This window comes from Macaca fascicularis, chromosome 19 (genome assembly GCF_037993035.2).
Source record: "Macaca fascicularis isolate 582-1 chromosome 19, T2T-MFA8v1.1".
Classification (NCBI taxonomy): Eukaryota; Metazoa; Chordata; class Mammalia; order Primates; family Cercopithecidae; genus Macaca; species Macaca fascicularis.
Genome location: NC_088393.1, coordinates 56,032,501 through 56,045,275, shown reverse-complemented (window position 1 = coordinate 56,045,275; position 12,775 = coordinate 56,032,501). Strand labels below are relative to the sequence as shown.

The 12,775-nt window shown below is 48.3% G+C and overlaps 1 protein-coding gene across 4 annotated transcripts in view; it reads left to right on the top strand.

Moving 5' to 3' along the window:
- Nucleotides 1-12,775, top strand: part of LOC102142596 (calcium-binding protein 5) — a 77,368-nt gene that overhangs the window by 35,977 nt on the left and 28,616 nt on the right. For all 4 annotated transcript variants that reach the window (XM_045380873.3, XM_045380872.3, XM_045380874.2 and 1 more), the window contains exons 13-14: nt 2,756-2,851; nt 8,431-8,585. In XM_045380873.3, coding sequence (XP_045236808.2) covers nt 2,756-2,851; nt 8,431-8,585 — 251 coding nt within the window. The remainder of the gene's footprint in view (nt 1-2,755; nt 2,852-8,430; nt 8,586-12,775) is intronic.

The window sequence follows — 12,775 nt, the reverse complement described above, 5'->3', positions numbered from 1 at the left end:
TTAAATCTCCATCTTTTCTTTGCCAACTCCCTCCACCCCAATGGCCCAAAGTCGTGTCTCACCAGTGGCTCAATGATAGATGCTGGATCAGATGGTCAGGACCCTGAGGCCCCTGGATGCCAACCTTTCCCAGCTTGCCGGATTTGTCAGCTCTCCTGCCCTAGCAAATACTACAGGCGGGGTGGCTTCAACTAGAGGCTTTTTATTTTCTCACGGTTCTTTTTTTTTTTTTTTGAGATGGAGTCTTGCTCTGTCGCCCAGGCTGGAGTGCAGTGGCGAGATCACTGCTCACTGCAAGCTCCGCCTCCCGGATTCACACTATTCTCCTGCCTCAGCCTCCCGAACAGCTGGGACTGCAGGCGCCTGCCATCACACCCGGCTAATTTTTTGTATTTTTAGTAGAGACAGGGTTTCACCGTGTTAGCCAGGATAGTCTCGATCTCCTGACTTCATGATCCACCCGCTTGGGCCTCCCAAAGTGCTGGGATTACAGGCGTGAGCCACTGCGCCTGGCTTTTTTTTTTTTTTCTTTTTTTGAGACAGGGGTTTCCCCATGTTGTCCAAGCTGGTCTCGAACCCCTAACCTCAAGTGACCCACCCACCTGGGCCTCCCAAAGTGCTGGAATTACAGGTGTGAGTCACTGTGCCCAGCCTTATTTTCTCACAATTCTGCACGCAGGAAGTCCAAGATCAAGGTGCCAGCGGGGTCGGTTTCTCCTGAGGCCTCTCTCCGTGGCTTGCAGATGAACTGTCGCTTTCTCACTGCATCCTCCCAGCCGACCTTTCCTCTGTGCACATGCATTCTTGGTGTTTTCTTTGTTTTGTTTTTTTTTGTTTTTTTTTTTTTTTGATACAATGTCTCACTCTGTTCCCCAGGCTGGAGTGCAGTGGCACAATCATAGTTCACTTCAGCCTTGAACTCCCAGGTTCGAGTGATCCTCCTGCCTCAGCCTCCTGAATAGCTGGGACCACAGGCTTGCATTCATATGCCCAGCTAATTTGCTTATTTTATTTTTTATTTTATTTTATTTTATTTATTTATTTTTTTTATTTTTTTTGAGATGGAGTCTCACGCTGTTGCCCAGGCTGGAGTGCAGTGGCGCGATCTCGGCTCACTGCAAGCTCCGCCTCCCGGGTTCCCGCCATTCTCCTGCCTCAGCCTCCTGAGTAGCTGGGACTACAGGCGCCCGCCACCGCGCCCGGCTAATTTTTTGTATTTTTAGTAGAGACGGGGTTTCACTGTGGTCTCGATCTCCTGACCTTGTGATCCGCCCGCCTCGGCCTCCCAAAGTGCTGGGATTACCGGCTTGAGCCACAGCGCCCGGCCTATTTTATTTTATTTTATTTTATTTTTGTAAAGATGCGGTCTTACTATCTTGCCCAAGCTGGTCTCCAACTTCTGGGCTCAAGCGATCCTCTCACCTTGGCCTTCCTAAGTCCTGGGATTACTCTGGCGCCTGGTGCTCTTCCTCTTCTCATGAAGACCCCAGTCCTATTGAATTAGGATCCCACTCTCATGACCTCAGTTATCCTGAATGACTCTCTTTTTTTAAATTTTTTTAAATTTTTTAGATTTTTATTTTTTATTTTTATTTTTTTATTTTACTTTATGTTCTAGGGTACCTGTGCACAACATGCAGGTTTGTTATATATGAATACATGTGCCATGTTGGTGTGCTGCACCCATTAACACATCATTTACATTAGGTATATCCCCTAATGCTATCCCTTCCCCTTTCCCCCACCCCACAATAGGCCCCAGTGTGTGATGTTCCCCTTCCTGTGTCCAAGTGATCTCATTGTTCAATTCCCACCTACGAGTGAGAACATGCGGTGTTTGGTTTTCTGTTCTTGCGATAGTTTGCTGACAATGATGGTTTCCAGCTGCATCCATGTCCCTACAAAGGACATGAACTCATCCTTTTTTATGGCTGCATAGTATTCCATGGTGTATATGTGCCACATTTTCTTAATCCAGTCTGTCATTGATGGACATTTGGGTTGGTTCCAAGTCTTTGCTATTGTGAATAGTGCTGCAATAAACATACGTGTGCATGTGTCTTTATAGCAGCATGATTTATAATCCTTTGGGTATATCCCCAGTAATGGGATGGCTGGGTCAAATGGTATTTCTGGATCTAGATCCTTGAGGAATCACCACACTGTCTTCCACAATGGTTGAAGTAGTTTACAGTCCCACCAACAGTGTAAAAGTGTTCCTGTTTCTCCACCTGTTGTTTCCTGACTTTTTAATGATGGCCATTCTAACTGGTGTGAGATGGTATCTCATTGTGGTTTTGATTTGCATTTCTCTGATGGCGAGTGATGATGAGTGATGATAAGACGGAGTCTCGCTCTGTCATCAGGCTGGAGGGCAGTGGCACGATCTCAGCTCACTTCAGCCTCCACCTCCCAGGTTCAAGTGATTCTCCTGCCTCAGCCTCCCAAGTAGCTGGGACTACAGGCGCCCGCCACCACGCCCAGCTCATTTTTGTATTTTTAGTAGAGACGGGGTTTCACCATGTCCGCCAGGATGGTCTTAATCTCTTGACATTGTGATCTGTCCACCTCGGCCTCCCAAAGCGCTGGGATTCCTGGCATGAGCCACCGCCCCCGGCCCAGAATGACCTCTTTAAAGGCCCTGTCTCCAAATACAACCCCGTGGGGGATGAGGGCTTCCACGTTTGACTTTGGTGGGGGCAGAAACTACTCAGTCTCCTGTACTCACCTTGGCTGTCTCGGCTTCTTTCTCTAGGCTCAGTCAGTGACTTTTTGGATTTTGTGAGAAAAACAAGCATTTGCGCTTCAAAGTGGGAATGGGGAACCACTCACAACTTCCTGTACAAACACGGTGAGAAGACCGTCCTCCCACCGCCCTGGTCTGTCCGTGTGTGTGAATGGGCTGGAGTAGGGGAAGGGGTGGGGCCTGAAACAATCCCAGGCTGGTCCTTCACCAGAGCTTTGGAGCCGGGCTGGTGTCAACATGCCCAGGGGTCTGATTAGGGGACCCTTCGCTCGGTGGTGTGGTCCATACTGAAAAATGTGTGGCCTCGCTGCGAGTCCCAGTCATCGTGAAAAGCCTCACTGATGGTTTTCTCTGGTTTTGCAAAAATGCAAAAACCCTAATTTCTTGTCAGCTAGTCCTAGGACCTGGTCTTTAAAAAAACACTTCTATGAGCCAGCACAGTGGCTCACACCTGTAATCCCAGCAGTTTGGGAGGCCGAGGTGGGTGGATCACTTGAGGTCAGGAGTTCAAGACCAGCTTGGCCAACGTGGTAAAACCCTGACTCTACTAAAAATACAAAAATTAGCCGGACATGGTGGCGGGTGCCTGTAGTCCCAGCTACTCGGGAGGCTGAGGCAGGAGAGTCGTCTGAATCCAGGAGGCAGAGGTTGCAGTGAGCCGAGATCATCCCACTGCACTCCAGCCTGGCGACAGAGAGAGACTCTATCTTAAAACAAACAAACAAAAAGAAACACTTGTATGGGTTTTCCCTTCATGGGGCTGACCCTGTCATTCGGGCGGAATTGATGTCAGGCTCCTGGGAACTCACACTAAGGCCATTTAATAGTCTCCATAAGCTGCAATGTTCATTGCTGGTGGAGATCACTCGTGTGTGTGTGTCTTGCTCTGTTTCCCAGGTTGGGAATGCAGTGGTGCAATCATGGCTCACTGCAGCCTCGGCCTTCCCAGCTCAAGCAATCCTCCCATTTCAGCCTCCCGAGTAGCTGGGAGCACAGGCACACAGCATCATGCCCGGCTAATTTTTGTTTTTATTTTCCATAGAGATGGGGTCTCACTATGTTGCCCAGACTGATCTTGAACTCCTGGGCTCAAGCCAGCCTCCAACCTCGGCCTCCCAAAGTGCTGGGATTACAGGTGTGAGCCACCCCACACCTAGCCTTCCCCACTCTTTTGTTACAAGACTATAGTGAACATCTTTATGTTCGTGGCCCTGTTGCCCTTGTGCAAGTCAGGAAAAGGTGCATCTCCCAGGGTGGTGAATTCTAAAATGTGCCCCCTTGGCCAGGGCTGTGTGTGGCCTGGGAAGGGAACCCTGGCTGGATGTCAGTCCTGCTCACCTCTCCCGGGGTGCTTCCTGCCAGAAACACAGGACTTGAGCTGTGTCTGAGCACCATGCCACACAGCTGCCAGGTCTTATGGCCTCGGAATACACTTTCAAGCGTCGAGTCACTGGATCATGGCGATGAGTGTTTTAGCATCAAATTTCTCTCTGAAGGGTGTGGATGAAGTTGCTTTCTCAGTAGCAATATATGAGAGTGTAAACCAAAAATAAAATTCTAAGCCCCGCACCACCCAACCATCTGAATGGACCTCTCCTCTCAGCCAGGGCACTCCAAAGTTAACCTGAAAAATGGGTTCAGGCCATGATGGGAAATGGGGGTTGGACATGCCTCCTTATAACCCTCCTCTCTTTTGGAATTCAGAAAAAGCCAACTAGCAGTCATGTCAACACAGTTTTTTTATTTTTGTTTTTTTTTTTTGAGATGGAGTTTTGCATTTTTTGCCCAGGCTGGAGTGCAATGGCATGATCTTGGCTCACCGCAATCTAGGCCTCCCGAGTTCAAGCGATTCTCCTGCCTCCCGAGTAGCTGGGATTACAGGCATGCGCCACCACACCCGGCTAATTTTGTATTTTTAGTAGAGACAGGATTTCTCCTTGTTGGTCAGGCTGGTCTCGAACTCCTGACCTCGTGATCTACCCACCTTGGCCTCCCAAAGTGTTGGGATTACAGATGTGAGCTATCTCAACACAGATTTTAAGTCTGATAAGAAACATTTACATTCTGTTGTCTCTGAAGCCTGCTACCTGGAGGCTTCATCTGCGTGATAAAACTTCGGTCTCCACGACCCCTTGTCATAACCCAGACATTCCTTTCTATTGCTAATAACTCTTTAAACCAATAGCCAATCATATATTTTTATTTTCCATTTATTTATTTATTTATTTGTTTAGTGATGGAGTTTCACTCTGTCACCCAGGCTGCAGTATAGTGGCACTATCTTGGCTCACTGCAACCTCCACCTCCTGGGTTCAAGCGATTCTCCTGCCTCAGCCTCCTGAGTAGCTGGGATTACAGGCACCTATCACCATGCTCAGCTAATTTTTGTATTTTTAGTGGAGATGGGGTTTCACCACATTGGCCAGGCTGGTCTCGAACTCCTAACCTCAGATGATCCACCCACCTTGGCCTCCCAAAGTGCTGGGATTATAGGTGTACAGGTGTTAGCCACTGTGCCCAGCCATCAGTCAGAAAATTTTAAATCTACCTATAACCTGGAAGCACCCCCACCCCTCCTCACCCCTCACCTCCACCCCTCCACCACTTCAAGTTGTCTCACCTTTCTGGACCGAACCAAGGTATATCTTAGATGTATTTGATTGATGTCTCATGTCTCCCTAAAATGTATAAACCTAGGCTGTGCCCCGACCACCTTGGCCACACATTCTCAGGATCTCCTGAGGACTGCATCATGGGCCATTGGTCACTCACATTTGGCTCAGAATAAACCTCTTCAAATATTTTCCATAGTTTGACTCTTTTCATTGACAAGAGGAACCATTCCCAGCGGTACTATCCTAGTCTGCTCGGGCTGCTGTGACAAAATCCCACAGACTGGGTGACTTAAACAACAGACATTTATTTTCTCACCATTCTCAAGGCTGGAAGTCCAAAATCAAGGTGTCTGTGGGGTGGGTTCCTTCTGAGGCCTCTCTCGGCAGCTTGCAGACAGCGCCTTCTCCCTGCATCCTCGCATGGTCTTTGCTTCATGTGTATCTATGTTCTAATCCCCTCTTCTTAGAAGAGCACTATCATTCTATTGGAATGTTTCAAAGTTTTGTTATGCAGATGTGTGAGAGGCATTTGAACCAGAGTGACTCCATCTTGAATGAGGGCTAGGAAAAATGAGGCTCAGCCTTGCTGGGCTGTATCCCCAGGAAGTTAGGCATTCCTAGCCCCTAGGTGTTTATGGTTAAGGGAACAGATTAATAATGTTTACTAAATAGACTCAGACCCAGGAATGTCCTGATATCCTGATATCTTGAGAACAGAAGCATTCCTAATTTTGCTTTAAAAATAATAATATAAGTTCTTGCAAAATATGGTAATTGTGTTTTGTTTTTTTTGTTTTTTTCTTTTTTTGTTGTTGTTTTTTGTTTCTTGTTTTAGACAGAGGTTTGCTCTTTGTCACCCAGGCTGGAGTGCAGTGGAGCAATCTTGGCTCACTGCAACCTCTGTCTCCCAGGTTCAAGCGATTCTCCCACCTCAGCCTCCCAAGTAGCTGGGATTACAGGCGTGCGCCACCACACCCTGCTAATTTTTGTATTTTTAGTAGAGACAGGGTTTCACCATGTTGGCCAGGCTGGTCTCAAACTGCTGACCTCAGGTGATCCACCCGCCTCGGCCTCCCAAAATGCTGAGATTACAGGCATGAGCCACCGCGCCCAGCCAAAATATAGTAATTATGAAAATCAACCCTTTATCACAAACCCTTCTAGCAGAGCACATCTCCCCATGTTTTGTTGTTGTTGTTGTTTTCCTATATGTAACAAAAGAAGGAGGTGATGCATTCCTCCTCTGACTTTCGGGAACACCCTACTCTGTCTGTGGAGTAAGTGTTCTTTCACCCCTTTGCTTTCTTAACAGACTTGCTTTCAATTTGCTCTGTGGACTCACCCTGAATTCTTTCTTGTGTGAAATCCAAGAACCCTTTCTTGGGGTCTGGATCGGGACCCCTTTCCAGTAACAGATGGAGGTTCCAGGTAGCAAGCTGCAGAGAGAATAGATTGGGAATGGTTCTTATCAGATTTAAGCTCTGTGTTGATGTTAAATGCTGGTCAGCTTTCCCTAAATTCCCAAAGGGAGGAGGGCGTTGTGAGGCACGTCTGACCCTCCCTTCCTGTCACGGCCAGGGCTAGGTTTTCAGGTTAACTTTGGAGTACCCTGGCCAAGAGGAAGGGTTCATTCAGATGGTTGAGGTGGTGGAGGGTGCTTATCATTTTATTTTTGGTTTATGCTGTGAAAGGAAAATAAATCTTGGGACCCCAAAATCACCAAGCCAAAGGGAAAAGTCAAGCTGGGAACGGCTTAGGGCAAACCTACCTCCCATTTGATTCAAAGTCACCCCTCTGCTCACTGAGATAAATGCATATCTGATTGCCTCCAGTTGGAAAGGCTAATCAGAAACTGGAAAGAATGTTGGCCGGGCTAGATGGCTCACGCCTGTAATCCCAGCACTTTGGGAGACTGAGGTGGGCAGATCACCAGGTCAGGAGTTCAAGACCAGCCTGGCCAAGATGGGGAAACCCTGTCTCTACTAAAAATACAAAAATCAGCCCAGCATGGTGGCGGGTGCCTGTAATCCCAGCTGCTCGGGAGGCTGAGGCAGAGAATCCCTTGAAGCCGGGAGGGAGAGGTTGCAGTGAGCTGAGATCGCGCCACTGCACTCCCGCCTGGGCGACAGAACGAGACTCCATCTCAAAAAAAAAAAAAAAAAAAAAAAAAAAAAAGAATGCAACCATTTACTTCCTATCTACCTGTGACCTGGAAGCCCCTTCCCTGCTTTGAGTTGTCCCACCTTTCCAGACCGAACCAGTGTTCATCTTACATATATTGACGTCTCAGGTCTCCCTAAAATGTCGAAACCAAGCTGTGCCCCAACCGCCTTGGGCACATGTCATCATGACCTCCTGAGACTGCGTCACGGGCATGCGTCCTTAACCTTGGCAAAATAAACTTTCTACACTGACCGAGACCTGTCTCAGAAATACTGGGTTAACAACATTCTCACGTATTGCTGCTGAGAAGGCAGCTTTGTTTGGAACTTCACGCCAAAAACCCTATTAATTACTTCTTTAAAGACCCTGTCTCCAAATACAGTCACATTCTAAGGTACTGGGTGTAAGGGCTTTAACATGTGTTTGAATTATTTATTTGGAGATGGAGTCTCGCTCTGTCACCCAGGCTGGAGTGCAGTGGCGTGATCTCAGCTCCGTGCAACCTCCGCCTCATGGGTTCAAATGATCCTCCTGCCTCAGCCTCCCGAGTAGCTGGGATTACAGGCACACGCCGCCACGCCCAGCTAATCTTGGTATTTTTAGTAGAGACAGGGTTTCACCATGTTGGCCAGGCTGATCTTGAACTCCTGACCTCAAGTGATCCGCCCGCCTCAGCCTCCCAAAGTGCTGGGATTATAGGCGTGAGGCACCACGCCTCAACATATGAATCAGGGCTTCAACATGTGAATCTGGGAAGAGACAGAAGTCAGCACCTAGTGGGCAACCTCACGACTGCTGTCTACACTGACAATAATCATCTTCCCATCCCCCTCCCTGCCTTCCATTTACAAGTCTTGTTTTCAGTCCCTGGAAGCAGCTGATCCTCTTTCTTCCTGGGCACCGCAGGTGGCATCCGGGACAAGACAATGAGTAGCCGGAGGCACCTCCACCTGGTGGATGCTGGTTTAGCCATCAACACTCCCTTCCCACTTGTGCTGCCCCCGACACGGGAGGTTCACCTCATCCTCTCCTTTGACTTCAGTGCCGGAGATCCTTTCGAGGTAATCGAGAAGGGCCTTGGGGCTGGTCTTGGGTGGGAGGTGGGCTGCAGTGAAGCTGACTTTGAGGAGGAACTGAGGACGCGGAAAGTGGAAAGTGGGCGGTGGGGAGGTGCTGGCTGGGAAGTCCTGAGAGCCAAATCAACTCACTCATTGCTCCCGAAGCACCCGCAGTCGGCCACATCCAACGAGCTTTTGATCCAAAGCCATCCCAGACCTTCCCGGGCCCCTCTTCCTGGCAGATGACGCTCCCCACTTCTGCGCCTGGCCTGCCCATTCATACCAGTTTGACCTGCGACAGTCTAGCTCCTCACCTGTGCACCTCCTTCCCCAGGCGTGCATGTCTCCAGCCCCGAGGGCGTGTCTTCCTGCTCATCTGGGCTTCCTGGGCAGATAGTGGCCCTCCATAAATGTTTGCTGAGTGAGAACATACGCAAGTATATTCGTCCTTAGCATACATTGCACCTTCACCGTGACCACTAGGATCCGTTATCCCTGCCTTCATATCCCGAGTCTGCCACTTACCAGCTGTGTGGCCTGATCCAATGTATGTAACTTCTGTGCCTCTTGGTTTCCTCAGCTGTAAAACTGGGCTAACGATGGCTCCCCCAGGAGTTGTTCTGTGGTTTAAATTAATACTTGTTAATACATGTGAAGTGTTTAGCACAGTGCCTGCCATTTACTGTGGGGTTTATAAACGTTTTCTTCCTCTTCTTTCCTCTCCTCCCCTCCCCTCTCCTTCTCTGCCCTGCCCTGCCCTGCCCTCCTTTGGAGACTGGGTCTCACCCTAACGCCCAAGCTGGAGTGCAGTGGTGTGATCATAGCTCACTGCAGCCTCAACCTCCTGGGCTCAAGTGATCCTCCCACCTCACCCTCCCAAGTAGCTGGCACCGCAGGCACACACCACCACGCCAGGTTGGTTTTCTAAATTGTTTTAGAGACAGGGTCTTGCTATGTTGCCCAGGCTGGTCTTGAACTCCTGGCCTCAAGCAATTCTCCTACCACCCAAGGCTAGGATTACAGGCACAAGCCACCCTGCCCAGCTATTTTCTTTAAAAATATATACACATACAATATACATGTACATAATATGTAACTATTACATGATATATATCAATACATAGTAGTATATATAAAATAATCATGGTAAAACATATCTATTATATTTATGTGTAATATATATACTTATATTCACACACATCTATCAGTTTACATTCTATAATATGAATTAGGAATGTCCATCCTCCTCCCCGTGCCATGAGCCAAAACCCACTTGTCACCATCTTTCTAGATCCTGGGCCTTGGAATACCCAGGCTTTCTGGTCTTAGGATTTCTGCTGAAATAAAGATCCCAAGACAATATGATAAAGGTGGAACTATCAAGGTCTTGGGAGTCCTTTTCTGCCAAATCTCTGCTGCATGACCCCAAGCGATAGGCTTAACCTCTGAGCCTCAGTTTTCTCATCCTGAAAATGGGAATCGTATCATCTGGCTCACAGGAGATCTGCAGAGCCTCGGCACCATGCCTGGTCCATAGCTGCTGTTCAGGATGAACAACAATGCGTATCTGGTGATGATGAGAATAGCAAGAGTAATGGTAAGAAAAACAGCAGCATTTGTTAAACTTCAATCAAAGATGACTTCGGAGACCTACGGTGTCCAGTACTGTGGTTGCCGGCCACATGTGGCATTTGAGCACTTGAGATGTGCCTGGCCCAAGATGAGGTGTGCTGTGAGGATAAAATACACCTCAGATGTTAATGACCGCATATGGAAAACGCATGTAGAAGACTTTATTCATGATTGGTATATTGATGTACTAGGCAGGTTTCTCCAGAGGGACAGAACCAATAGGACCTACGTCTAGATGAAAGGGAGTTTCATGATCACAAGGTGGAGCCCTACAATAGGCCGTCTGCAAGCTGAGGAAGAAACAAACCAATAGTGCCTCAGTCCGAGTCTGAAAGCCTGGAAAGTAGGGAAGCCCAGCCGGGCGCAGTGGCTCATGCCTGTAATCCCAGCACTTTGGGAGGCTGAGGCAGGTGGATCACCTGAGGTCGGGAGTTCGACCTCAGCCTGGCCAACCTGGTGAAACTCCATCTCTACTAACAATAGAAAATGTAGCTGGGCGTGGTGACGAGTGCCTGTAATCCCAGGTACTTGGGAGGCTGAGGCAGGAGAATCACTTGAACCCGGGAGACGGAGATTGCAGTGAACCAAGATTGCGCCATTGCACTCCAAGCTAGGCAACAAGAGCAAAACTCCATCTCAAAAAAAAAAAAAAAAAAGTAGGGAAGCCCACGGTGCAGCCTTCGTCTGTAGCCAAAGGCCCTAGAGTCCCTGGCGAGCCTCTGGTGTAAATCTAAGCATCCAAAGGCCAAAAAACCTGGAATGTGATGTTCAAGGGCAGGAAACATCCAGCACGGGAGAAAGATGAAAGCCAGACGACCCAGCAAGCCAGCTTCTGCCTGCTTTGTTCTAGTCACACTGGCAGCCAACTGGAGGGTGCCCAGCGACACTGAGGGTGGGTCTCCCTCTCCCAGTCCACCGACTCAAATGCTCATCTCCTCTGACAGCACCCTCACAGACACACCGGGAAACAATACCAGCTTTCTAGGCACGCTTCAATCCAATCAAGTCGACACCTAATATTCACCATCACACATCGAGGCAATCATACTTTTGACATATTGCATGAGATAAAACTTTTTCTTTCAAATGTGCTTAATGTAATTAGGTGGTTACAAATTAATAAACAGAAATTTAAGCAAGATATATCTGTAACAATTTAACAGAACCTGATCATCTAAGTTTTTTTCATTTTTCTCAAATTCATCTTTAATTATTTTTATGATGGGGCTTGTAAGCAAACTAACCAACATGTAGATGCTATAGTTGAATGTCAAATCTTTTTTGTTTGTTTGTTTTTGAGATGTGATCTTGGCTCACTGCAACCTCCGCCTCCTGGGTTCAAGTGATTCTCTTGCCTCAGCCTCCCGAGTAGCTGGGATTACAGGCGTGCGCCACCATGCATGGCTAATTTTTGTTTTTTTAGTAGAGACGGGGTTTCACCATGTTGGCCAGGATGGTCTCGAACTCCTGACCTCAGGTGATCCGCCCACCTCAGCCTCCCAACGTGCTGGGATTATAGGCGTGAGCCACGATGCCCAGCCGAATGTCAGATCTTTAAAAGGTACTTATGAGAGTAAATTCCTCTGTAATACAATTATGAAGCACCTTCATGATATTTCTGTTTTATGTGTAGAAAAGTGGCTGGGTATGGTGGCTCACTCCTGTAATCTCAGTGCTTTGGGAGGCCAAAGTGGGAGGATCACTTGAGATCAGCAATTTGAGACCAGCCTGGGCAACATAGCAAGACCCCACCTCTACACAAATTTTTTTTTTTTCTTTTGAGACAGAGTTTTGCTCTTGTTGCCCAGGCTGGAGTGCAATGGAGAGATCTCGGCTCACTGCAACCTCCGCCTCCCGGGTTCAAGTGATTCTCCTGCCTCAGCCTCATGAGTTGCTGGGATTACAGGCATGTACCACCATGCCCGGCTAATTTTTGTATTTTTAGTAGAGACGGGGTTTCTCCATGTTAGTCAGGCTGGTCTTGAACTCCTGACCTCAGGTGATCCACCCGCCTCAGCCTCCGAAAGTGCTGGGATTACAGTCATGAGCCACCACATCCGGCCCAAAATTTTTTTTTTTAGTTAGATGGGCATGGTGGCTCACGCCTGTAGTCCCAGCTACTTAGGAGGTTGAGATGGGATCCCCTGGGCCTAGGAGCTTGAGACTGCAGTAAGCCATGATTGCACCACTGCACTCCAGCCTGGGTGACACAGCAAGATCCTGTCTCTAAAGATAAGTATATGTAGGAAAGTGTTAGAGTCAAATATTCAACTCAATATAAAATAAGAAGAAGAGGCCGGGTGCGGTGGCTCATACCTGTAATCCCAGCACTTTGGGAGGCAGAAGCGAGTGGATCACCTGAGGTCAGGAGTTCGAGACCAGCCTGGCCAACATGGTGAAACCCTAGATACAACTAAACTAAAAATACAAAAATTAGCCAGGCATGGCGGCACGTGCCTGTAATCCCAGCTACTGGGGGTCTGAGGCAGGAGGATCACTTGAACCTGGGAGGCAGAGGTTGCAGTGAGCCAAGATTGTGCCAGCCTGGGCAACAGAGTGAG